This window comes from Pelophylax lessonae, assembly GCF_965119305.1.
Source record: "Pelophylax lessonae genome assembly, chromosome: 4".
NCBI classification, from domain to species: domain Eukaryota; kingdom Metazoa; phylum Chordata; class Amphibia; order Anura; family Ranidae; genus Pelophylax; species Pelophylax lessonae.
This window is the reverse complement of record NC_138771.1, coordinates 598252196-598278541: the sequence shown is the minus strand read 5'-3', so window position 1 is coordinate 598278541 and position 26346 is coordinate 598252196. Positions and strand designations below refer to the sequence as shown.

The 26346-nt window shown below is 43.5% G+C and overlaps 1 protein-coding gene across 6 annotated transcripts; it reads right to left on the bottom strand.

Annotated features, from left to right (window-relative positions):
• Nucleotides 1-2506: 2506 nt before the first annotated feature.
• ILF3 (interleukin enhancer binding factor 3) lies at nt 2507-26346 on the bottom strand. 6 transcript variants are annotated; one of them, XM_082252942.1, is made up of 18 exons: nt 26122-26346; nt 24695-24875; nt 24456-24612; nt 23078-23169; nt 22556-22651; nt 22096-22207; nt 17828-17925; nt 17612-17723; nt 17419-17529; nt 16518-16717; nt 16304-16444; nt 16083-16220; nt 15792-15977; nt 15576-15714; nt 15372-15434; nt 4239-4733; nt 3246-3368; nt 2507-3131 (listed from the first exon to the last, which is right to left on the bottom strand). In XM_082252942.1, exons 1-18 carry the CDS (start codon nt 26343-26345, stop codon nt 2995-2997), a joined length of 2805 nt encoding a protein of 934 aa, XP_082109068.1. In that variant the 5' UTR covers nt 26346; the 3' UTR covers nt 2507-2994. The 6 variants fall into 6 exon arrangements, with proteins under 6 accessions (XP_082109068.1, XP_082109070.1, XP_082109069.1 ...); XM_082252944.1 differs by having other exon boundaries at nt 2508-3131; nt 4275-4733; XM_082252943.1 differs by having other exon boundaries at nt 2508-3131; nt 24465-24612.

Below are 26346 nucleotides of genomic sequence, written 5' to 3'. Positions count from 1 at the left end.
AAGTCCTTGAAGGACTGAAAGGTGCTAGCAAGCTCCTTAACAGATGCGGCTAAGTCTGAGTTATGACTCAGTATGTTCCCTGACTAAACTGTCTAAACAATCCCTGCATAAAGGTTTAGTCCAGGATTCCCCATATTGGCCTTGCAGGAAGGGCATCTCTTTGGATTATGGGGTGTCTGATTTCTCAGGGGCCTTATTCTGAAAAACAAAAACATAGTAAAATACACACCATCACTAGTGCCCCCAAAAGAGTGTGTTGCTAGGGACGACCACCAAAAGATCCTACAGTGTAACCCTCAAGCCTCCCTCGTCCCCTTAACCACTTAAACCCCGGAAGATTTTGCGCGGTCGTGCGACGCTGTACCTAAACGAATTTGAAGTAGACATCTTTCTCAACAGCTTTCTTTTGGTGGTATTTGATCACCAGCGTCAATTTTGCAAAAATAATTTTCAAATTTTTTTTATATGAAATTCCCCAAAAAAAATGTAAAAAAAATCTAAATTTAAAATTTAACTTTTTTCGGCCAATTTGTTTTATGCTACATATGTTTGGGGGAAAAAGCGCATTTTGATTGGTTTGCGCAAAAGTTATCGCGTTTACTAACAAAGGGAAAGATTGTCATTTTTGCTGTTTTTTTTTTAACGAGTAATGGCGGTGATTTGCAATTTTTTTGCAGGACTGCGACATTGCGGCGGACAGATCGGACCCTTGACTGACACTTTTGGGGTTACCAGTGACATTACTGCAGTAATCAGTGCTATACATATGGAGAGGGAGGGGTTAAGTGTGTCCTATGGGAGTGTTTCTAACTGATGGGACATGGCTACTAGTGTAAAAACAGATCAACAGTCCTACATAGTAGAACCGTCTGATCTCCATTTTTACACAGGGGAGAATGACAGACGGCTTGTTTACATTAGCCGCCTGCCTTTCTCCCTTCCCGGCAGATGATCGCTAGTGACCGGCGGACATCGGGTCTGCCGGTCACACGCACCGACTTGTTAGGGAACGAGACGCGGCGAGCGCGCCCACTATTGGCTCACAAGCCAGTGACGTACCGGTACATCGATTTGCCTGGCCGGGGCTGAACGCCACAGTATATGTACTTGCAGCGGTCGGCAAGTGGTTAAAAGAGCCTCTAGGGGAAATATAGTGGAGCTAGTGGGAGAATACAAGGAAGAACCACCCCCAGTGTTCCTTACCTTATGGTGGCTGGTGCTGTTCTCTCGAGGCCTGTGCCTCTGACATGGCTCACGAACATTCTTCTGCAGCTGTCCCCGTGCATCTGACCGCACCAGCCTTCTTTATCCGACCCGCTCACCACCACCAGGAACCAGAAGTCGCTGGTGCAGACAGAGTGCCTGCCCCTACCAGAAGTGACGGCCTTTTCATACAGCCCGGCTGCGCCACACCAGACGTACAGCGGGGGTGGAGGGTCGTCACACAACCCTCCAGACCCCCCCCCAGCCTGGAAGCTCCCCTGAGCAGGTGAAAGTGATGGCAAACGTTCTGTGGCTGACAGGTAGGTGGTTACCTCCCGGTCTTTGTCTCTGTCGCTTCTGAGTACCTGACTCCCCTGTAGCTTCAGCCTCAGCTATGGCTCCTCTGGACAGTCTCCCTGCTGGAGGAAACATCAGAACAGAGGCAGCCAGCTGGAGGGAGGCTTAAATTGTTGATTGGGGCAGTGTTTCCTAAGAGGGGAGGAGCCAGGTTCTCCCAGAAATGCCTGTCCTGAAAAAGACAAGGGAAAACTGAGTGCCTATAGCTGGAAGCAGGTGCATACCTGGCAGCAAAAGGATCAAGACTACAAAGCATGCAAAAAAAATAAAAAAAAAAAAAAAACAGGCAAGAGGTTTAGTTTAAATGTTTATTTATCTGTTTCGGCTCACTCCAGACACTGCCTGAATGAAACGAGACATACTGAAAAAAACCCTTGACACGACCCACTGTCTTAAAATAATATATCTTCACTTAAAAAACAATAGCAAAAAGGAAAACAAAATCGCAACACTAACGCATTAAAATTACATTAAGCTTGTTAAGTCACTTCACAGAATCATTTAACAAGGAAAAAAAACAGGTGTAGATGACTATGTACTGGTCTTGAACTTTACAAAACCAACAACTGCCATTAAATTATACAGGAAGCTTTAAATGGGCTGGCTACACACATGTAGTACCAACCAGAGGAACGTTGTGGCTGCAAATCTTTGCTTTTTTAGCAACACCGCATCTGTAGACTAAATATGGAATAGGTGACAAAAACTTTTGCTAAAAAGCATAGCTCATAAACCTGACACCTTGCTTGAATGCCTGGTCATGTGGTCACTGACAGCTGCAGGTTTAAAGATTTGACCTTAGAAAAATGCTCTTAGCCTGGTGAAAGTATAGGAAAAACCTTTTGTGGTAAACAATAATCCCCTTGCATGCACCCAAGATGCACTAAGAAAATGAAAGTGAGATTATGGTTTACAAGGCCAAGCCCAGGTCAGATACTGTGATTAGGCCTACTGTGTGCAGCTTAACACAGGACCAAAGTTTTATCAGAACATTTTTTCACTGCACCACAACAAGCAGAGTGATTGTTACATCTGTGACAAAACCTTTACACTACAATGCTGTAAGTCATGACAAGACCCAAATACAGAAGTGACATCCAATTTCTAGTGAACTTAATTGCCAGAACTAAAGTTAAAAAAAAAACATAAGTCTTTATGGAAAAATAAAATATGCACAACAGGACTTCTGCTATAGCAAAGGGTGATACAGATACAACACTGGGACCAAATATGAAACTTTTTTTCACAAACGGGGGGGTAATGTTATGACCTAAAAGCACTGCAATGTCAGGGGGGGGTGGAAGGCAAACAACCTTTACCCATAGCTGCTGTAAAACCATCAAGTGGTAACAAAAGTTTGGGGCCCCTCTTGGAACAGGGAGGGGGGAAGGAGGGTCAAGAGGGGAGACTGAAGGGGAATTTTGGGCACAAAGTCTATCTGTACTGGTAATTCATGCTGTGATCTGCAGTTCTGCCATAATTGCCAGTTCCTCCTTGAGCTGCCTGGTAAGAAGGGGGAGCTTGATTGTAGTTTTGTGCAGGACCTTGATTGTAGCCGGTCTGCGAGTAACCTAAAGGATAAGAAAGAAAAAGTACTCAAATCTACAGCAAAAGATTTGACTGGATAATTTCTAAGTTAACAGAATTTGATACAATATGAAAAACAGGCTGTTAACCATTCTTACCTTGGTAAGAGGTATTGTTGGCACCCCCGCCATAGTTTGTATTTGTGCCAGAACTGTAGCCGGTGCTGGCTGGTGTGTATGAACTGCCACCTCGCCCACCTGATCCATCGCCAGAGTTATAGCCTGCAGAAAGAAGCTGCAGTTACTTCACAGGACTTGACAATTCTGTCATAGAAGCATAGGAGCAAATGCCCCATCACTATGGTATGTTTGCATTCATTACCAACCTTTCCACTTTTTCCTGGCAATATGAAGCCGACTAGAATGCTTCTACACAGTGCACCATGGTTATTGATAACTGCATTCATTAGGGTCACTACTGATTCAGTAGCAGGAGCCAACTGAATGACTAAGAAAGTCAAATTGCCTAGTAACAGCTTAGCTATATCCATACCTCATTGGAACATTTTTCATTAGCACTAAAGTGTTGAGAGTAATTATGTAGCCGCTAGAAAAAAAAAAAAAAAAAAAATTGTACAAGCCCAAGCTTAGATGAATTTCATATGGTCATATGAACCCTAATAAAAAAACTGGGCGAGGAGGGTGAAGTTGCTGCCCATCAGAGCTTAGATATCACCTTCAGGCTAGTAGATCTGAAGTCCCAGAAAGGCACCCATTGGGAATGACAACTCTCCAGCCACAGAGCAGCTCATAGATCCACTTTCCTATGGAGTCAATCACTTAAGCATCCAGAATCTGTAGGATAATGAGCAACCCCATTGGTCTAGGTGGTTAATTTAACCTAGAGTTATTCTGGTGAAATTGCCAGTGGCTGCAATGCAACTCCCACTTGCTTAGGTGTAAACATTTGATTTGGGAAGTCGATCTATTAGAAAAGATTTGATTTGTTCAGTTCACAATGAACAGAACCAGATAAAACTGATTTCAAATTTTAAAGGGATTAACCTTTAGTAAGGCATTCAAAGAACCATTTAGAAGCTGCAGAAGGCTGGTAATGTCAGTCCCACACCTCCATATCTACTCCAGTCTCACCTGACGAAGCCCCACTGTTGTCTACTCCAGTCTCACCTGACGAAGCCCCACTGTTGTATGTGTTGGAGTAATTATAAGAACCGCTGCCGCCTCCTTGATTTCCCTGGTTGTAGCCTCCCTTCTGCTTTTGTGGTGGTCCATAGTTACTGTACTGGTTTTGGTTGTAGCTCGGCTGTTGCTGGGATTGGTGTGACTGATAGCCCTGATTGTAGGAAGGCTTGGACTGTTGTGAATGCTGTTGGGCTGGGGCCTGCTGTTGCTGCTGTGGTGGTGCTGGTTGCTGTTGCTGTGGTGGCTTCTTCACAAATGGTTTAGGGGGAGTTGGTGCAGTATAGCTTTCTTGATAGTAATTGCTGTAGCCACCAGAGCCGTAGCCCCCAGAGCCAGAGCCGGAGCCATAGCCTCCAGATCCAGAGCCTGAGCCGGAGCCATAGCCGCCAGAGCCAGAGCCGCCACCTGAATTGCCAGATCCACTGCCATTGCTGTAAAATTGACCTGTAAATAAATTGGAGCCAAAGGTTATATGCACATCAGGACCAATTTGGTAAACAAAATAGATTGGCATTAAGTCTGGAAGGTACGCACCAGCACAATTAAGCTGTTAAACTCGAACAAAGCATTTGGGCAGTTTCCCCATTTATCAGAACAGAAACTATAAAGCCACATCGTGAAGCTAAAAGTGGAACTAAACCCATGAAATTTACTTTTGCCCTGAACCACTGTCAAACCATTATAATAACTAAGCACTTGTGCAGCATCCTGGCAGGTGAGTATCAAATGGAGGTCAAGATTGAAGCGCCCTTGGCTAAAGATGGGAGGGTTTGTCCACTAAAAGCTTTTTGAAGAATTTCTTCATAGCATGGTCATGTGCCATCTCAGCTGAACCCTTTCAGAACCCTTTGCTGCTTCCTTCAGGTGCCACATTAGCAAGCTGTGTGCTATGGGACACCCATGCAGGCACTCCCCTGAACCAGACTATTTGCATCCACAGATGCAGTCATTAAACCATGCCTTCTCCCTCACAGGGATTTAATGGCAGCAGGCACCTACTGCCCTCATTGTAAGAGAAAAAAGGAGAGCGGTGCTGGAGCCAAGACCAATGGAACAACGAGAGGCAGGCAAGCGTTTATGAATGGAGATTGGCAGGGACAGTTAAGTGGGCAACACAGAGACAGTTAAGTGGGCAACACATCAAGGTAAACCGTTTGATTTTAGAATCACTTTGTAAATTTGCAGCACGGAATCTTTTGAAAGGCTGATATAACTTGGCTAGGGCGTGCATGGTGTAGGACATACAAGGCACTCACAGCAACACTGGACAGATGTGCACATGCCTGGATTTGTTAAAGGACAAGCTGACCTTTGGGAACATGTTCCATGTCAAATAAGCAGTCACTCCCCAATCCTCCCCTCTAACAGCAGGCAGGGGGGGGGGGGGGGGGGGGGGATCTTCTCTCCACACTCACTGTCACCATTTGACAAAAGCATGACCATGTAGGGCTTGCCCACATGGCCGCTTAATTCACAAAATGCTGTGAATGTCAAGTAACGCCTCTGTAGCTGGCAGCTTGTAGTTAACTACCAGGGTGCTGTTGAGCGCTTTAGATACTTGATTCTTCCTGTCATTGTGCAACCGCCTGCCTTGCCTGTGCAAGCAAACCGCTTACACCGAGTCTACAGGATCCCTTGCATTGCACTTGCAATGCTTTTTCAGACTCCCACAAAAACCACCAGATTCCTACAAAGTGAGCAATGGAAAAACAAACCTCTACAATGAGCTTTAATTGCACCTTTTGGTCAATACAGTGTTAAGTTGTATCCATTTAAAAAATGCAAAAGATAGGTCAGTTAACATACTCATCTTTGGACTAGAAAAACTAGTCTAAAAGAACCATGTCATAATATTCTAGTAAGCATCGCATACTAGCACATAAGGAACTTTCCTTAGATCGCTGACAGGTCTGACTTCTTCCTTCCAGTCTGCAGCCTCCGGCTACATGACCTGAGGCGTGATAACATCACTCCCATGTATGTGTGTGGGAGCTGTTTACAGAACGGGCTCTGAAGCTGGCCCTTCAGAGCAATATACTGGTGATGTCACCAGCTGCATGCACTCCATCTCAAATTGTGCAGAGCACACTGCAAAAATGGGATTTTTGACTTCCAGTAAGATCCATTTCTCTGTTCATTGACGGATGCAGCTCTCGATTCCCCTTAACCACTGGTTTTACTGCCCCCTACAGGAGTAGGAAACTAGGCAGAAAACGCTCGACTACGCCTATGGGCAGTCCCAGAGGGTATACACCCACTCCGCTATAGGCACCGTTTGTTACAGGCAAACTCCACAGAGGGGTGGGTGCTGTGTCCATCAATTAAGAGAAATTGATTTTACAGCAAGTCAAAAATCTTCCACCCCTATCGTTCGACAGGCACAGCTCCTGATTCTCAACCATTGGGACGTCCCAAAGCAGTGTTAAACCTGAGGGGTGGGAAAACAGAAAAAAAATTCAAGGCTAAACTTGTAGCTAACCTGAAAACACCCTCAGAGGACCAGAACCTCTAAACAGCAGCCAGCAAAACCTTGCGGCCAAAACAGGAATCCGAAGATGCCAACCACAAAAAAATAGAAATAAGAAAAATAAAAAAAACTTGTAAAGTGTGCACCGATGACTAGGTGGCTGCCTTGCAAACCGGGCTTCACTGACACTTGAAAACTGGAAGCCCAGGAGACCAAGCATAGCCACCAAAAAGGAGGCCACCACCTTCTGTAGCAACGCAACAGGGAAACCTCCAAAATATTTTCAAAGAAGCATCACCACAATAGGATTTCAGGGAGGCAGAGCCCGCACTGAAGGAACCAAATGTCGGACACCCTGAAGGGAGAAAAAAAAAAAAAGCACAGGGAAGCATTTGGCCAAAGGCCATTGGAAAGACCGATCAGAAGGTGCGAGGATAAACCCCCAAGAAACTTAAACCATGCAATGTACATCTTCCACGTACAATGGTAGATCTTCCTAGATGCAGATTTCCTAGATTAACAGCATAGGAACCAGATTCAAACAAACCTCCACCCGGCATTCAACAGCCAAGCCATTAGAGCAAGTGACTAAGGCAGGATGGAAGATCAGCATCAGTCATTGGGACAGCAGATCCTTACTTACTGAGAAGTTCCCAAGGAGCAACAGCCTTACCAGATCAGCGTGCCAAGACCGGCAAGGCCAGTCTGGAGCCCCTAAGATGAACAGAATCCCTTCTGCCTGAAACCTGCACAGGAGTCGTGGCTGAAGTTTGAGGGCTGGAACTAATCAGTCAGCCCACCTTAGAATGCTGGCTACTCACTGAGCCGCCAGGAGACTTCTTGTGCCCCCTTGGTGATTGACAGACCACGGCCCTGGCATTGTCCAAATGAATTCGGACCAGACATCCCTAAAGCAAATTGTCCAAGTGAGCCAGTCTGATTGCTCGGAGTTCCAGTACATAAAGCGGGAGTCTGTGCTCTGCCAGAGTCCAGACCCCCTCAGTACATTTGTGCCGAGGACCCAACCCCTCCCAGACTGGCCTACGTGGAGACAACCATCCAGTACAGGAGAAGGATTTTCCCTGCCAAAGCCGCCTCCCCCCATCCTAGATACAGATGAGTGAACCCCTTCATGCAGGAGCAGTCTTGTCCGCAGGTCTAGAAGAGCCTGCTCGTGGCTTGCCAGACCAGGTCCTCTTGGAACCTCTGGTTGAGACCATGACTGACTGCTAAACTTGGGATCCTGAGAGACCGCTTAGGAGCCCAAGGAGAATGGCCAAAGTCTGACAAGGCTCCTTGCCCTTGGTAGCCTGCGGAAGAGTACTCTTCCCCTCGTGAGACCCTTAATGTCATCAAAGTAAGCTCCAAACAGGCAATCCCCTACAAGAGGGCAATCAGATGTGGCCTTCTTAGAAGTCATCCCCAGACCAGCATTTCAGCCAGACAATACACCAAACGACCACTGTAGATACAGACAGCCAAGAATCAAAGGAGCCACATCCAAAGAGGTATCACAGACAAAACTGTAGCCCCGGGACCAACTGATGCACCAGCTCTGCAAAGACAGCCTAAAAGCTCAGCCCACTCGGTCAGTTTGCAACACCAGGGCAATAATAATTACCAGCTTAAAGTGGAAGTACCGTCGCCTTTTTACCCTTTACCTACAGGTAAGCCTATAAGGCTTACTTGCAAGTAAAATTAATTCTCCTAAACCTGCACGGTTCAGGAGATATTTGCTCTGCATGCATCTACTGAAGCCAGCGGCACATGCGCTCTGAAGGTCCGGCTGACCTTCAGAGCCTTTTTGCCAGAAAGTGACTCCCATCGCGGCTTTGGCCACTCACAGCGCCGGAGCCGCCGAGGGAACATAACAGCTCCCTCAGCGGTGTCCGGGCGACCGTGTTGGGGCTTAAGGCATTTCATAATGAGCTAGTATGCGATTCAGACTAGCTCATTATGCCTTTGTCCTGCAGGGTTTTTTCCCCCCCTCTCTCCGATGAGGATACAACCACTTTAATCCTCAAGCCAGCCACAGCACACATGGCAGGCCAGAGCATCTGCCCTACAAGCTGGATCTGTTAAGGTTGGCGACTCCTCAACCAGCATGAAGGTAACTCAATTTGACCTGAAAACCGGCGAGTCCACTGCAGGTGGACCATCCACCTTTTATGCTGTAGATCAAGAATACCGCAGCAAGCAAAATAATGCCTAGCAACCACTGCATTTTGGACAACCCCACTGTGTGACAATGTGGTCAAAGTTAGCTGAAAGGGGAACCACCGTCGCTTTGGGAGGGCCTGTGGGTGCCAAAACTAACTAGTGCCTCCGACACCGCATTAGCCGCAACCTCCAAGTTTCACACACTGACAAAAACTGCATCCTCCAGTGACTATTTAAGCGTGGCTAGAGGAGCAAAGAAATCATCCTCACCATCTGAGCACTCAGGGTGCATGGATGCAGACCCAGTAGGGTCGCTATACTAGTCACCCTCCATAAACATAGGCATGGTACCCTCGCTAAAAAGGCAGGTGCCCCACACAATAGCAGCAAGATTCATTAAAAAAAAAAAAAGAAGACCCCACAGTGCCACCTGATCCAAGGGAGATGTGATGACCATATGGCTTCCCAAAAAAAAAAAAAAAAAAAAAAAAAAAAAAGCAGCTTTATACTTTCATAGCGCCACCCAGCACCCACATGACTGCCCGATGCTCTTCTCCCGACCGGATAACTAATGCGGGAAGGGCTAAGAATTCCCCCTTCACTCAGGAGGAGAGAGGCAGGCAGTCACGTGAGCGGCATTATGAAAATAAGGTACCAAAACGCATATTTAAAAAGCGCACATAAATTATGTGACCTAGTGCAACAGCAGGGTTTTGTAGGAATAAGACCGTTATAGCAGGAGGGACTGAGTGGGTAGCAGATTGGCACTTTAAAAATTAAAGTATTGGGTTAAGGTGCTGCCCTAGGTATTACCTGAATTTTTTGAGGTACGAGTACTAGGTGTAATGGCAAAACTTAAACACAATTAGTGGATATTAAATACTATAAAACTAAAATTATGCTAAAATCAAATCCTTACGCAAAATACTACAATTCTGTGCAAATAGCAGAGAAAACAATTGTGCAAAAAAAAAAAAAATGCAATAAAGTGTTGGTGCGCAAGGTCCAAAAATGTTAACTCATCCAGATGGGGAGATATATATATATATATATATATATATATATATATATATATATACACACACCATACTGCTTCCCCACGTTCTATACACTGCATTCAACGATACCCCAGCCTTCATTATAGAGGTCATTAGTGTATATACTCTAATTCACAACCCATGTTCTGAAATTATGAACTACACTAAACACCAGTATATTTATCCAAAGCAAAACACCCTTGTTCAAAGGGGTAGGATTCTCTGGCGAGTGCAATACCAGATGGGGGGCCCAAGTGGGGATACAGACTGCATGTTGAAACACCGAGGTTTTTCTAACGTGTTGCCACAATAATGTCTCCCCCACAGATGGCACTATAAGGTTCAGCAAGTCCAACATTACAGAAACCACACATTGGATTTTTATGGACACATTATCTGGATGACCGTGACATTTTTGGACATTAATCCCTATTACAATTCTTGCACGATTGTTTTTGGTTTTTAGTCTTTGCGATTTGCACTGATTGTGGCAGTTTGCACATAAGGATTTATATTTTTAGTTTTATAGTATTATCCACTAATCCTGTTTGAGATTTAACATTACACCTAGCACACTCATGGAATCGGCAATTAGCATGACCAATTCAGGCAATACTTAAGGCAGTGCCTCTACCCAATACTTTAACAGACCCCACTCCTGTAGTGGGACAACTGGGGGCAGCAGCTCGCTAACAATTTTGTAGTAAGTAAATTAGGCCCTATGTCAATACACATTCAACTATTTATATAATAGAGTATTTGACCCCATGCGCGGAGTATACATTTTTTCCACAGCAGATTGGCAAAGTCACTAGCCGACTGACACGTAAACTGACCATGGCATGGATCAGCAGCCATGATACAGTCAGTTTACAGAGGGGGAGGGCAGCACCAGCCAAGAGCAATCGGGCATTTTAGATACAAAAGGGCCAATTTACACAGCACAAACACAGCTGTGTGTTAACTTTAACCACTTCTGGACTGGAACCACAGGTGTAAAACCACACCTAATGACCAGGCCATTTGAGATTCTGCAATGCATTTAACAGATATTGCACGGTTGTGCGACACTACCAAAAAGTGATGTCCAATTTTTACACAAAGCTCTTTGGTGGCATTTGATCACCTGTGCAATTTCTCATAAAAAAAAAAATTCTGCTATACAAAACATCAAAAAAAAAGTAAAAATCATAAATTTAGGCCAATTTGTATTCCGCTTCATATTTTTGGTAAAAAAAAATCCCATAAGTGCATTTTGGTTTGCGCAAAACTAGGGGAAAATTTGTCTATTTGTCCCCTGCCGACTTATGGGCGCGCCAGCCGTACAGGTAGGGTGGTACGCACAGCCGAGCCAGCCTTAAGTGGTTAAAGGATAAATGGCACTTGCAAGGATATCAATTGTTGGCAATACTAAATCGCAAGGTTACACATTCAAATTACTCTTGCTCTAAAAGAGACTTGCGAATGACCCAATTACAAGTCTGCTCAGAGTAAGAGAAGTTTTAGGAAGTCCGTATCAATTTGGCATTCCTGCGCAGCCAAGGGTGCCATTTTGCAGACACAAGGTCCATAAGCTAGTTGCAGAGACTTTGCTTAGAGATGTGCACACACTGGTAGATTTACCAAAAATGGAGTGTGCAAAATCTGGTCTAACTCAGCACAGAAACCAACCCGCTTCCATTTTCCAAGTCTAGTTGCTAAAAGTTAAATTACTGGCTTCCATGCACAGCTGCAACAGGTTTTGCACTTTCAGTTTTAGTAAATCAACCCCTTACTTACAACATATACTGCCTCCAGTTGCATTTGACAAACTGAGATTACAGATGTGCTGCATATTTAAAACTATGTATATGGAAACAAACATTAAAGCAGGATCTTTAAGATGCGGTTATTGTCATTTATGCTGTACAGCCACAGTTTTTGCAGTTTAAGACTAGAGGCGCTAAATCATAGGGGATTTGAACACTTAACCTGTTTGAGAAAATGCAGCACCTTTACATAAGTAAAGCTTACCAATTTTTTTGACTCCATTAGAGGTTCCTGACAATGGCAAAGACCTGACAAGCATGCTTCGATTTAGCAGCTCTAAGACAAAAAGCCTTAGTTTTTCTTGTAGCAAGCACCTAGCATTTCCAAAATGAAACATCAGCCCAACTACAATATTCATGTTCAAATGAAAACAGTAGGCTGAAGGGAGCACCAACAGGGCTGTGTGTACCCAATTTCCAGAAAGATAGTCTTTGAATATTCGAGAAAGGGGGCATAAACATATCAAACGTTAACAGGTTCTAAGTGGCAAGTGGGAGCAATTCATCTGATTAAAGCCACAAAAGATCTGTGTGAATTTTCTAAAACCAGCTTGATCTGCCTGCATTAAGGCTTCCATTAAATGAGACCCATCCTGTCCAAAGCATTTTCATCCATTACCCAAATTTAAATTGGTCTGGCATAGCCAAGAGAAAACCAATGCCACCTGACACCTTAGAACCTACCAATAATGTAGATAGTTAGCTTAAAGCATAGTTAGCTTAAAGCATGGAGTTTAGTTTTAGGAACTCCAGGCAAAACTGTTGAAACCAATACCAGAGTGACTCAAAGGGCAAGCTACTTACCTGTTTGTGAACCACTTTGTGGTTCGTTTCTTGACAGTGTCAAAGGACCAACCCAACATCCTCCTCACACCCCATTGTACTTTTTAATCCTGAGCCAACAGGGCCCCTGCCAGTCCAGAATATAAAATGCCTGCTGTTCACCAGTGTGGACCAGATAGGATTCATATTGGTCAGTGCAGTTAACATTGAGTGCACAAACCAAATCAGAAATCTGGTCCACCCTGGAAGCTCTGAAAGAACAGTGGCGGATGGCCGGATGCCGCGATCCCGGAAGACGGGCGACTGAACATGTCGCCCGTCACACAGGTGAGTGAGCGGCACGGCGGGGGCTCGTAAGGCAAGTATTTCATAATGAGCTAGTATGCGATGCATACTAGCTCATTATGAGTTTCTCTTGCAGGTTGAAAAAAAAAAAAAAAAAAAAAAAAAAAAAACTTTCAAACGAGTTTACAACCTCTTTAACTATGACCACTGAAAAGCAAAAAGCATGCAATGTCATGTTTCGGGCCTGAGTGGAAGAACTCAAGTCTGAATTTGCCAAAGTTTTTAGACGGAAGCACCACTGTTCAGGTATGCCATCTCATTTTAAAAAAAGGTGCACTATAAAAACTGCAGATAGCAAATGTATCCGGTGGGTGGCATTAACCTAAAATAACTTCCTAAAGCACTATTAACTCCCTTTGCTTATCAAGTTGAGGATTTCCTGCAATATTTCAATGACTTCCAGAACACTGATTTATACAAGATTTATTAAAACATGGTCACGCAAAGTAAAATGCAAAAAAATTGCAACAATAAAAACACTAGGTAAAAAAAAAACAAAAAAAAAAAAAAAAAAAAGGAAAAAAAAAAATCTTTGCCCACAAAGTCTTTACTGCCAGGGCAGCCTCCACTGTTCAGGGACAGAACAATTGCCCAAATGTAAAGATCAACCGTAGAGTAACCATAAAAATAAAGTTCCACTTGTATCATCAAGAATCCTGAGGAAGGTTGACACTTCCACAATACATTGCCACAGGCTACAGTCTGAAAGCTTGAAGTGAACAGTCCAAAAAAACGTATGTGGAAAACAAAATGGTGAAGAATTGTTCATCTTGCAGGGTTTAAGAGACAGGAGTAAAGAGCTGATTTGTGGGTTTTGAGTGGGTGGGGTGCAATACGCTAGAGATGTTCTAAGCAGAGGCAAAATCATGATAACCGTAGCAGTCTGTGAAAAAGTCACCTACAAAAAGGGGGAGACAGCAGAGAGAAATAAAATTAGAATCCTCTGTAGAATGGCCATTGTGCCACAGATGGTTTTAGATTTTTTTTAGATTTCTCTGCTCCTGTCTCCCCACAACAAAAAAAGTTTGTTGAGATCTTCCTGGTGGCGACAGGGGAATTGGGGGAACTAAATAGAAAATTGGAGGTGTGAGTCATTCTCACAAAAGCAGAGAAATGTAAAATGACTGACAGAATTAACGCACATTATTACTTTACCAATTCAAGGAATGCCACCTAAATCTAGCAAGTTGGCTTTGGAAGGTGGTGAATAGGGAACCCTCCTAGCATCTCCAACTTGGGCTCTGGCCTGAAAACATCCAACTGAGGTTCAGCTCTTTGCCGTCAGTGTCAGACAACCCAATTGAAGGGCACTAATCACAGACTACAAAAGCATCAACAAAATGCTGACTGGTGAACTTCAGTGGTAGGCAGAGCCATGGAGAGACCTCTTTATGAAGGAGTCCTAGTCACCACCATGCAGAACCAAGATAACAGATTTGGATTGAGCAAACCTTAAGATGTACGCAATACCTACAAATAGGCGAGGCAGCCACCCAATCAAAAGGAGACTAGGGAGCCCAGTTTCCTGTGAATAGGCTGAATATTCCAAGTCACAAAATGACTGCCTCCACTATGTATAGGGAAGATGGTACACTTATTAAAGACAGCCAAATATACATACTGCTCAATTCTGAGAAGACTGACCAGGAGGCAAAAGCCACATGCGATAGTGCCTATGGTGCTTCAACGGTCAATTTCTGTGCACCAATCTACTTTTGAGGACCAATTAGTGCAGAGAATGATCCGTATTGGAAGATAATCCATACACGCCACCACATTTAAAAACCGGTTTGGATACATTTTCTGCTTGCAGTATTCTCAGAAAAGCAGCTTATTTTAGCTTGTCAAACATTAAACTGTTTTCAGTTTGCATAGTGGGCCATTACTGCAACATGCAAAGGAAAACCGTTTAAATCGTGATACATGAACATTTGCTGTAATAAGGTGCAGTAACACGTCCACTTTCTGGGCAAAAAAGGTAGTCTTGGTCCTCTATTCAAGTGGCCTTTCCAGAAGGATTCCTGTCCTCTTGCAGGAGAAAAAGGGGGTATTACAAGAAGCATCCTGTACAGGATTCTGTATGGTTTTATAAAGAAAAGGGTGCGGCTGGAGTGTCTAGTGATCAGAAGGCAGAATAATGAACTTATGTAACCAGGCCAACATACGCAAAGATTAGAATTCTAATCAGGCCACTGCACACACTTACAATTACCTGACGGTTCATCTTAAAAACTAGTATTGCATAGCAGTGGCAGACATTGTATCACAGCTTTAAAAGTATTTACAAGTTAACGATGTAGTTGAAATTCTTTACCTGCATTTGTGGATTTTTAAGCCCTATAGCAAGCAGAAATACCAACTACAAATGAAAGCTTCCTGAACGAGATCATAGGTCTGATGTGGGATTATGCTTTGCAACAAGACATACAATTTGAATGGTTTGTGTACAGCCATGTAATATGTAGAACATGAATTTACTTACTGTATCCAGCAGTTGCTGAATTTTGATAATTGTAGTTTCCACCATAGCCTCCTCCATAGCCACCTATATGAATTAAAAATTTTTAGAAATTCATCCATACAAAAAGCATAATACACAAGCTTTTTCTCCAAATTGAGTGAAATACATCAACCATAGAGGTTAACATAGCATTTAAAAACCCAACTTCAAATGTTAAGACTATACCTGAGTTCATGTAACCATGGTTGCCACCAAAGCCACGACCCCGTCCTCTACCACGGTTCATTCCTCCTCGGCCTCCACGTCCACGCATGGGTTGTGGTGGAGGAGCTTCATTGTACATCATTCCAAAACCCTGGTTATGCTGTAGAGAAGGTCACATTCTCAGTAAGGAGTAAACCAAACAAACCCAGCCAAAACCAGATAAAGAGAGTCAATTACATCGTAGCCAGCTTTTCCACCTCTAGGACCACCCCTCGGCATCATTGGTGGTCTTTTCTTCTTGGGGGCCTCAGCGTACATGTTGTAGTCAGGGAAGAGTTTTTCTAAGGCAGCGAGCGCAGCATAGGCCTTGGCAACCTTCTTGTTAGAGCCGGAACCTTGAAATTTTTGATTGTCCACTTCAACCTACAAGTCAAGGCAACCTTATGAGATGCAAACTTAAAAGACCAAGTCAGATTGATAAGGGCAACACAGGCCAATTTAGAGACCAAAATGTCAAGTGTGATATACCTCCATTACAAATCGCTTATCGTGACTTCCACCAGTTTCAGATATAAGTTCATATTTCAGTCCTCGCCTCTTTTCATTCAGCTCCATAACTGGGTTCTTGCCATGCTTTGTGAGAATAGGTCCTTGCGTCTTGGCACTCTAGAAATAAGACACCCCAAAGTTATGATACAGCAGCATCCAGCATTGAACATATGCAGAAGATAGCGCCACTTGTCACTCACCTCTGACTGGTCTCCAGTGGCAGAGTCACCCTGTGCAGATTCTGGCTGAGATTGAGTCTGTACCACAGGCTTCTGCTCCGTTTCCTCAGGAACCTCTTCCTTCTCTTCCATTCCAGTAGGAATGCCCATATCTTGCAGGACCTACAATAAAAACCTAATTAAGTTTTCTGCACAGAAAGTCAAGCAAACTATGGAATTCTTTTAGTCCTCTCACCTTAACAGCAACATGAAGCTTCGCAGTCTTCTTTGAGGGCCCAGAGGCTTCAAAGCTCTTTTCATCCACATCTACAGACATTGTAAAGATGGGAGCATGGACTGGTCCAGTCTGGGATATCAGTTTGTACTGGAGGCCTGGCTTCAGCTGGTTTAATTTCATCAGGGCATTCATAGCTTGAGGGGGTTCTGACTTGTCATCTGCAAAGGATCACAATTATTTAACACCATACACAAAGCTTAGTCTAAAGACTTTAAAAATACCTGTTGCCCAAGAACAGAAGACCAGATAATGACTCTACACCACCCGTTACCAAATCCCAAGGCAGGGGAGAAGTGGGTGCATACCTACATTAACTAGACCTACTGCAAACTCCAAAAACTCCTAAATCCAGCATTAGCCTGAGCAAGTGTTCAGCCAAGCATTAGAGAGGTGGGTGGTTTGAAGTGACATCCCACGCATGAGCACAGAAGTCAGGCTTTCCAGCATAGCTGAATGTGTGCCATGAATGTGCAGCACAGCGTAGATGAGAAAATTGCAGGCAGGCACCAAGTTTGTATTACTGCAAAATGTCAGGCTATGCTTCTGCAACAAGCTACCCTCCATTAAACAAAATGTAAACTTATATTTCCACTTTATGCACTGCATGTTTAAAAAAGTTACAGCATGTTAAGAGTCTCCCCTAGCAGTACCTTGTTAAACTCCTCACTGTACAAATTAGATTAGGCATTAAGAGGCAAGACTGCTTGTAGCAGTTCTAGAGTCAATATATACCTGGGGAATCTTTTTTGGTCTTGACTACAACACTTGCTTTGACGCTAGCCAACAGTCACAACGGACATAGGTGGTATGAATTGTATATTAAAACAAAGTTAAATCCTGCCTAATGGCCCTCAAATACCTTTCTTCTGAATCTTCTTTTTCTTCTTACTTGGCGATTTGTCTTCTCCATCCTCCTCAATGGGGCGCTTCAGAGCTGGCATAACATAGGTGGTGCTAGGTGGAATCTGGACTGTAAAGAAAATTTCAAAACTTAATAAGAATGGGAATGGTTACAGGACAGCTCCTACAGAACCTTCTGCAAGAATAAATACCTGTGTAATCGATGGGAGGGTCAGGTTTTGTCTTCTTTGGCAACTTTGTTGGTAGAGGATCCATGCCCAATACCTTGTGAAGCTGACCAAATGCTGCCAATCTGAGAGCATGCTATTAGAAAAAAGAAAAAAAAAAAAAAAAAAAAAATTTACCCATTGTTGCCCATTTGTGCCCAAAACCAATGAAGTCTCCTTGTTAACAAAACTACACAATACCTGAGCACTGTGGGTAATATCTTCACGCTGCTGTCTTTCAAGGTGACCAAGGGCATCAGTGGCTTCTTTTTCACATGGATCATACAAGCCAGGACCATCTATAAAAACAGGATTCAAGATAAAATTGAATCACTAAAGTGAGCTTGCCAGATCAACTGCAAACTTTTTTTAATTAGGAAAAAGTGAAATGGGGCAGTCTTGATCACTGAATAAGGTCTACAAGAGCAGTAAACACCACTGAATAAGGTCTACAAGAGCAGTAAACACCAGAGACTAACTAAATAAAGCATTTGAGCTTTAACCTTTCCTACCTCCCTGTAGATGCATACAGATGTGTCCAGAGATTTTAAGTATAACAAAAGGAAAATCTTTCAAGATATGGATAGAGTGGTGAAGGTTAGAACCAGTGATGTTTCCATTGCCAACTGTGCCCATGTTGAGATTCACACCAAAAACCACCCAGTCAGTGGAAATGAGTAATTTGAGCTGCCATCAGAAGAGGTATGGGAGGTAAAACCCAACAGCACACCTGTTCTGAACAGTGCATTTCCTACATTGTAATGAGAGCCTCACTTCCTATACAGCCAATAGGAGGTGAAATCTTAGCCACAACTAAAACTGACAGTTCAACCCAATCCCAATTTATTCAAAACAAACATTTCTTTATTTTGGAAACAGTGCCTTGAAGTATTCATACCCCTTAAAATGTTCTACTTTGTCATGTTCCACCCGTAAATGTATTTTATTGGGATTTTGTGATATACCAACAAAGTGGCACATAATTGTGAAGTGGAAGCAAAATTATAAATGTTCAAAAACCCTTAAAGGAGAATGGCATGCATTTGTATTCAGCACTCCCCCCCCCCCCCCATTTATATTTTACTGCAAGTCTTTGAGTGTCTACCAGCTTTGCAGATATGACTTTTTTTTAGAACGCAATCATTTGCGTTCGAACGTGTGTTTCCCGGCGTTTCAAACGCACAAACACGTCCGAACGCGATGACCCGCGTTTAGCGTTCGCGTTTTTCCATTTTAAATGGGAATAATTTTTTTGACCTCTAGAACGGTTCTAAACGCAAACGCCCAGAAACGCGGGTACAAACGCGACCGAACGGACGTTTCAAACGTCCTAAAAATTCCAGCATTCACAACGTCCCGTGTACATGGAGCCTTAGTTAGGGTATCAGCGTAAAGGGGGCTGAAGACAATTTTTTTTTTTTTTTAAATATCTGAAAAGTGGCATGCATTTATCATTCCTTTCACATCACAATTGTGCCACTTTGTGTTGGTCCATCACATACCAATAAAATTTACGTTATTGGTTGCAACATGAAAAAAAAATGTGGAAAGTTTTATGGGTATGACTACTTTAATCCTCACTAGATCTACAGTGCCTAAAGTCAGTTTCTTGCCATGTGTGCCTCATTAGGGAGGTTCCCTCCACTTCGTCTTATTGCCAAAAAATAGAAATGAGAAACACCTGCAAATTAAGGTAATACCCCCCTGATCACCTTAACTAGTGTCCCCATGTGAAGATTTCCCTTTTAATGTTCTAGGGGGAAAAAAAAAAAAAAAAAAAATTGTCTTACCATAAAATCCATCTGATGTTCATTGAAGTACACAGCCCTTCTCTTAACTGTAGGGTTATACTGCCCCCTACAGGAGTAGGACATTAGGCAGAGAAAAAGTCTATAGGGCAGTTCCTGAGGGTATAACTCCCACTTCCAGCTATAGGTTATTCAGTTTGGAAACCAGCAGTGTCAGAAGAAAAAGCCAACTCCATAGAGGGGTGGATGTTGTGTCCGTCAACGATGAGAGAAATTGATTTTATGGTAAGACAAAAATCTCCATTATCCTTCGTTCATTGACAGATATAGCTCTTCATCTTGACCGTAGGGACATCCCCCAAAGCAGTTTCAAGCACATAAACGTGGAACAGCAGGAAAAAAACACCCTCAAATAGGACAAGTCCTCTAAACCGCAGCCTGGAAAACTTTACAACCAAAAGAAGCACCTGCAGATAACATATCCCCACTTTAAAAAAAAAATTTGTAATAGTGTACAGACGACCAGGTAGCCACCTGCAAACCTGCTTTACGGACGACTGATGGAAGGCCCAGGAAGCACCAAGTGCCTGAGTAGAGTGCGCCTTCACAGAAGGAGGAACCCGACCCTTAATAGAATTAAGCATGATCCATCTGGAAATGGTTGCAGCAGAAGCAGCCAGCCCCTTGGGAGATCCATCTGTGATGACAAATAAGTCGGATTTCCAAGAAGGCTCTGTAGCTGCAGGCTACACCCTTATTGCCCAAACCACATCCAGGGAGTGCAAGGCAACTGCCTTAGGATGCTTAGGACACCGCAAGGGCAACAGCGTCTTCATTCAGATGAGTCAGAATACCTTGACGGACATGGGACACAATCACCTGGTAAGGTCAACAGGACAATGCCACCAGTTCAGGGAGCCTGCGCACCGAAATAATGGCCACAAAAAAGGCCACCTGCTGTGACAACACATGCAGGGAAATCTGAATATTTTCGAAGGGAGGCTTCTGGAAAATAGGCAACACCAAATTGAGGTCCCAAGGCAACAATGGAGACCGTACTGGAGAAACCAAGTGTCCCACGCCCTGGAGAAAAGTACACACCAAGGAGTGTGTAGCTAACAAGGCCAATACCTGGCCCTTGATGGCATTTCAGGCCAGGCACTGCACAAGCCCTCAGAGGAAAGCCAAGATCGGAGCCACCAAAAAGGAATGAGGGTGAACCTGGAGGGATTCACACCACGCAATGCAAGTCTTCTCGTCCACATGCGATGGTAAATCTTCCTTCCAAGAAGTAGATTTTCTATCTTTTAACAGCATAGGAATCACTGAAGCAGACAACCCTCTGTCCTGATGGGCAACCCATATTGGGATGTGAAGGTAGGCATCCTTGATGTCAATCAGGTAAGGAAATCCCCCTAATGTAGTGACGCCACCATGCAGAATTTCTGTAGCCGCACTAACAGTTTAGCGCCTTGAGGTCCAGTTATGGGTGCACCTTGCCCTCCTTCCTGGGAACTATAAACAGGTTTGAATGAAAACCTTAGCCCACTCGTTTGCAACATCAGGGCAATATTACTGGCGTAATCGCTAAGCCAGCCACATAAGGCGGGCCAGAGCCTCCACCCTCTTATTAGCTGGACCAGTAAAGGCTAGAGTCAACCGGCATGAAGGAAGCTCAGTTTGACCTGGAAACCATTGAGTCTACTACAGATAGAACTGTCCACCTGTAACAGTTAATCCTCATAAGGATACTGCAAGCAAAAAAGCTTGGCAACTACTGCGTTTGACAACCCACTGTTGTGCCAATGTTGTGAAGGTAAGCAGAAAGGAACACCCTCGCCGCTTTGGAGGGTGTGAGGATGCCAAAAGGATCCAGTGCCTCCGACGTGGCATGAGCCCCAACCTGCATTTTAAAGTTTCACGCACTGACACAAACGCATCCACCAGCGCCTATTTAAGTGCAGCTAGAGGAATTATCCTTCCTTAATATGATCAGTCGGAATGTTGACGCAGATCCAGTAGGGTCACTAAATACTAAGATCACCCCAAAAATCATAAACTGGGCGAGGCCACCGAGTACAAATCCGAAAGGGGACGCCGGCCAAGGGCCCACCTAGCGAACCCACAAAATTTTGAAGCGCTTCCCTTCCAAGGGAGGTGCCAAGCTGACCACATGGCCTAGTAGGCCGTGGCCCAAATTTTTGTGGAGGCCCAGCTGCAGTTCCACAGATCCTCAGCACCAGCATGTGCCAATAGTGGGGGAGCTTCAGCTACACATACTGAGGTGACTACTGGATCTAGATTATCTAGCCTGTTAACCCAGTCTGGCAGTTGTGATTGTAGATCCAACAGAAAAAATAAAAAAAAGAAGTTTGCAGGACCAGAGATCCAAGGTACTAGGCCCTTACTCTAGGCAGAAAAATAAACCACTGAGTACCTAAAGCAGAGTATACCCCCTGGACTGCCCATAGGTGTAGCCAGAATTTTTTCTGCCTTGTGTCCTACACCTGTAGGGGGCAGTGTAACCCAATGGTTAAGAATATGAGGAGCTGTCTCAGTCAATGAAAAAGAAACTGTTTAGTCTGTAATGGTAAGCGGGACAAAGTCTACCTAACAGGGGCATGTAACTTTTACCCTTTTCTCCACTAAACTTGTCATCTTGGTGCCTCAAAGCAGTCGTGAATAAGCAATGAAATAGTTAAAGTGCAATCAGACATGTACCTGGCATCAGTATTCCAGAGCTAAGGCATTCAAGGACTCTTCTGAAAGCTTCCCCAGCTCCCATGGGCCTGTTCGCTGTTCCAATGGCTTTCTCACAAAGCAACTCAAGAGGCTTCAAGGGAGAAAAAAAAAAAAAAAAAAAAGGTTTAGGGTTCGAAGCAAACTTGCGTTTTTCTAATACTCAGATAAATCCCATGCCAGCAATAAAGATTTCACTACAACCCCAAAGGAGCCAAAGTGGCATGTTGAATGCATCCAAGAGACAGGCTTATCCAAAAAAAGGAATCCAGCAATAGTGCATGCAAAAAGCAGAATTACAGACATCCACTGAAAGTTTCCTTTGTCACTTGGGATATTTCATTAACCACTTTAGCTCCTGAAGGTTTTACCCTTTCCATAAAGAATCCAGACCGTAATAAACGTGTGTACTGATTTTAAGGCATTAAGAACAAGCACTTACCCATCCTCTTAGCGGTTCCCATGTAGGCACACGAGTGCAAAGGTCACGCAAGACACGGATGACAATAACACATGACTTCAGACCATTAGCCCTAGCCTGAGACAATGGAAAATGTTGTTAGTCTTCAATGCTACCCCAACACAAGCCAGAAAAAAAAGAAAGGAAATTAAAAAACAGAAGCCATATTTTGTAGTGCTACTTTGTCAAGGGTAAAAGTGTGAACTATGTTTAAGGATAAGCCTTATGTTACATTAGCAATTACTGTAGAGCAGAGGCAGGATTACTCTTAAAACAAAGCAGCAACTATGAACTAAGCATAATGTATCACCTTTTGAAAAGGTGCATTTTCAATGTGTGCTTCCTCAGCTGCCTGTGAGTGACAGGAGCTAGATCAGCACAGCTACTGCTCATATTTGCTTAAATATCTTAGTCATGTGGACTGTGTTAAATTAAAGTGGATGTACAAAAGAAAATTATAAAAATGGCATTTACTACTTAAGACAGAAATAATAAAATGCAAACCTGGAACCACTTGGCGTGTCGGAGCGACGCCAATGCAGCAAGGCATTTGTGCCTGTCCAGAACGTCCGGTGGATCGCTGACTGATAGCGTTTCTATTCATGGATAAGAAGACAAGGCACGGTTTGACCAAGGGGTTGTCTGTCAGGTGGACAGGGGATGAGGCAGCTTCCAGAGGGCAGTGGGGCTTCTTGTACTACCACTCACATATTACCCTGGAAATCTGCTAAACTGCTCTAGGACAACAACTACAATACATTTATAAAATAATCCCCAGCTCCCCCATCCCCAAAATCACTTAAACACAACCTTTAAACCCTCTACTATATACATAGCCTATGCTGACATGAAAAACAATAAAGCAGCAGTCTGCATAACAAGACATCGAAGGCAGATATATATTTAGAAAAACTCAAGATAATTTTGGTCATTACAGACCTCAATTTTCTTCACACAATACATAAAGTTTAAACATAGGATACATCAAGACATTTCTATGACAGAATGCTGCTTTAAAGTAACAACTGAGACCCAAGAAAAAAAAAAATAAAATAAAGCAAAAAAAAGACAAAAATGAGCTGCATCTATCAACTTAAGACTATTTCTACACTAAACCTTCCACCCAGCTCGACTGCCCTGGCCACAGCCCATGACAGAGAGAGTCCTGTTGGTCAAAGGTCCAGCGTCCCTAAAAATCGACAAACTAGAAGTCTTGATACGAGATCAGTTGTCAACCATATTGCAAAATATTCAGAGCAGCACAACAGATCAAGAGCAAGTCTATGCTGCAGCAAGACCATGTCTCATGCCCAGGGTTTTAGATAAGGCTAGCCTATCTATGGGAAGGAAAAGACAATTTTAGAATTTATTGGCAAAAATTGTGTGGTGTAAGTCAGTCTAACTTTATCCAAAACATTGCATTGTTTCCTGATACTTCACATGCTGACTAGTCCCTTTCCAAATAAGGACAGGGGCTGTCATTCTTGCTGCAACACACACTGTCCAATCAAATACATGCAGAAAAAAAAAAAACACCATGTATCTAACATCTAATGTGATACAGCATCACAGGGACCTGCAGTTCATGTTGAACAGGCCCTGTAACACTGTATGACGAGACTAATATCCACAGATGGGGGATACTAACTTACAATATACAGTTGGCAAAGCCCAGAAAGGTGGGGAATTTTTATTTACTGATTAGCCAATGCTGAAGGGTACATTAAATAAATCAGACATTAGGGAGCAGACATGTTATTAGGAAGCCTACAACAGTATAGGAAATAGGAAGTGGGGGTCGGGGGGGGGTGAAGGGAAAAGAGAAATTAGGAAATAGAGGGTTTAGGGGGGGGGTCTGTGCTACTTATCGGCCGTTTTCTACCTTCCGTACCTCCGGCAGTCATCTTTTCAACCTCCTCCCGAACCAGAGTGGAGGTCAGACGGATGTTAAGCGTGAGCTGTGGCTCCTTTGTGTTCTTAATTACAATTGTGGCCTCCCTGATATTAGGTAGGACTTCATACTTCTCCTCAGACACAGTCTGCAATAGAACATATACAGTCAGCCATTTATAAACTACAAGCCACATGGTCAACCAAAGAGTAAAGAAAAATAAATCTTACCGCAAACTGTACAATAAGGTTATCAGACACCTTCTTCAGAAGTGAAATTGTGGGCTTGTCTTTGCACAGAAGAACTAATTCAAGATCCAAATCCCCTTTCAAGAGAAGTCCCTTGGCAACAAGGCCAACCCTCATCACACCACGAAGTGTCCTGGTTGAGTTTGCACCAGTCTTTGCTTCACTGAAAACAGGATAAAAAAAAAAACCATTAGGTGATGAATTCCACCCTCTAGACAAAGCAAAGGACTTCTGTCTGAACTGTTAACCTTATCACCAACATGCAAACACTATTAAGAGCCAATCTGCTTTCAACCTTCTAAATTTAGATAAAAATCAGAGGAAAAGCAGAGCAATGAGTTTCTCAAGTTTGAGTGTTTTAGCTTATTTGGACAAGGGTCACTTTAACCCACTTCCTTACCGCTGGAAATCATGACATCCTGGGCTTTAAGGGGATATCAGAATAATGCCTGCAGCTATCAGATATTTTTTTAGCAGGAGATTCCCTGCACCGTAACATCAGCTGCTTAATCCTTCTTACAGGAAGTGGGAGAGGAAATTCCCCCTTCGGTGCTTCTATTGGCTCGCCCATGCGATCAGCATGCCATAAAGACTGCCAAGGACCAGATGGTCCCTGGCAGCCTGACCATAAAGATGACCTGCCAAGCACTAGTCCAATTACAAGGGATGTTTACATCCCTTGTAATAAGGGTTATAAGGGAAAGTAAAAATTACAAAAACACCACACTGGACATAATATAAAAAAAAATAATAAAGTGCAAGCTAGGATTTTATTGACACTAAACTAGGTTTACATGGGATTTGTCAGGGAGGGAAGGGAAGACCGCACATTACAGCTAAAAGACCTGCCAGTACCAGATTTGTGTAAAAAATGGTCTTATTTTTCAAAACTCTTAATGTACAAATATCGGCCAATACCAATACTTAGTGACCAAAAATATCGGTATCGGCCCTGAAAAACCATTATCGTTCTATCCCTAGTTGAGTAATTTTCTGGCAAAAAAAAAAGTGGATTTTTACATGTAGAAGCAGAGTGCCAGAAATGGCCTGTATGGAAGTGGTTAAAGCACAATTATTAGAACTGTAGCTATACCAAGAGACTCAAGCATTACATTTCTCACAATGATCATATGCCTGGTCAAGGACTCCACCAGGTGAACAGGCAAAGATCAAACAAAACTGTAGCTTTAAGCAAGCTGCTTTGTGGCTGGACTGCCATCATTGAACTTTAACTTTTAATTGAAGACCTCCTCGCTTTACACCTCAATTAAAAGTACGATAGATGTGCAGCCACAAAGCAGCTGAATTAAAGCTACAGATTTGTGCGTTACTAGACTATGCCTGAATGTCAACTTAAGACATTGCATGTCAAAGGACTGAAAAAAATTAAAGGCAGATTTAACATTTACCCGTCCTTTCCCTCTTCTGTGGTCTCTTCTGGAGTCTCAACTTCTGGCAGTACATTTTCTCCAGTCTGAACCTTCTCTTGCTGGTCAATCCAATCAGACACCGCTTTCAAGGCCCTTTCCGTGTGTGACACCATGTTCTGGACAGCCTCAAGTTCCTCTTGAGTTGGATATACCACGGAGTGCTTTGCCATGACATGGCGGTCATCGTTTAAGAAGATGCGCATT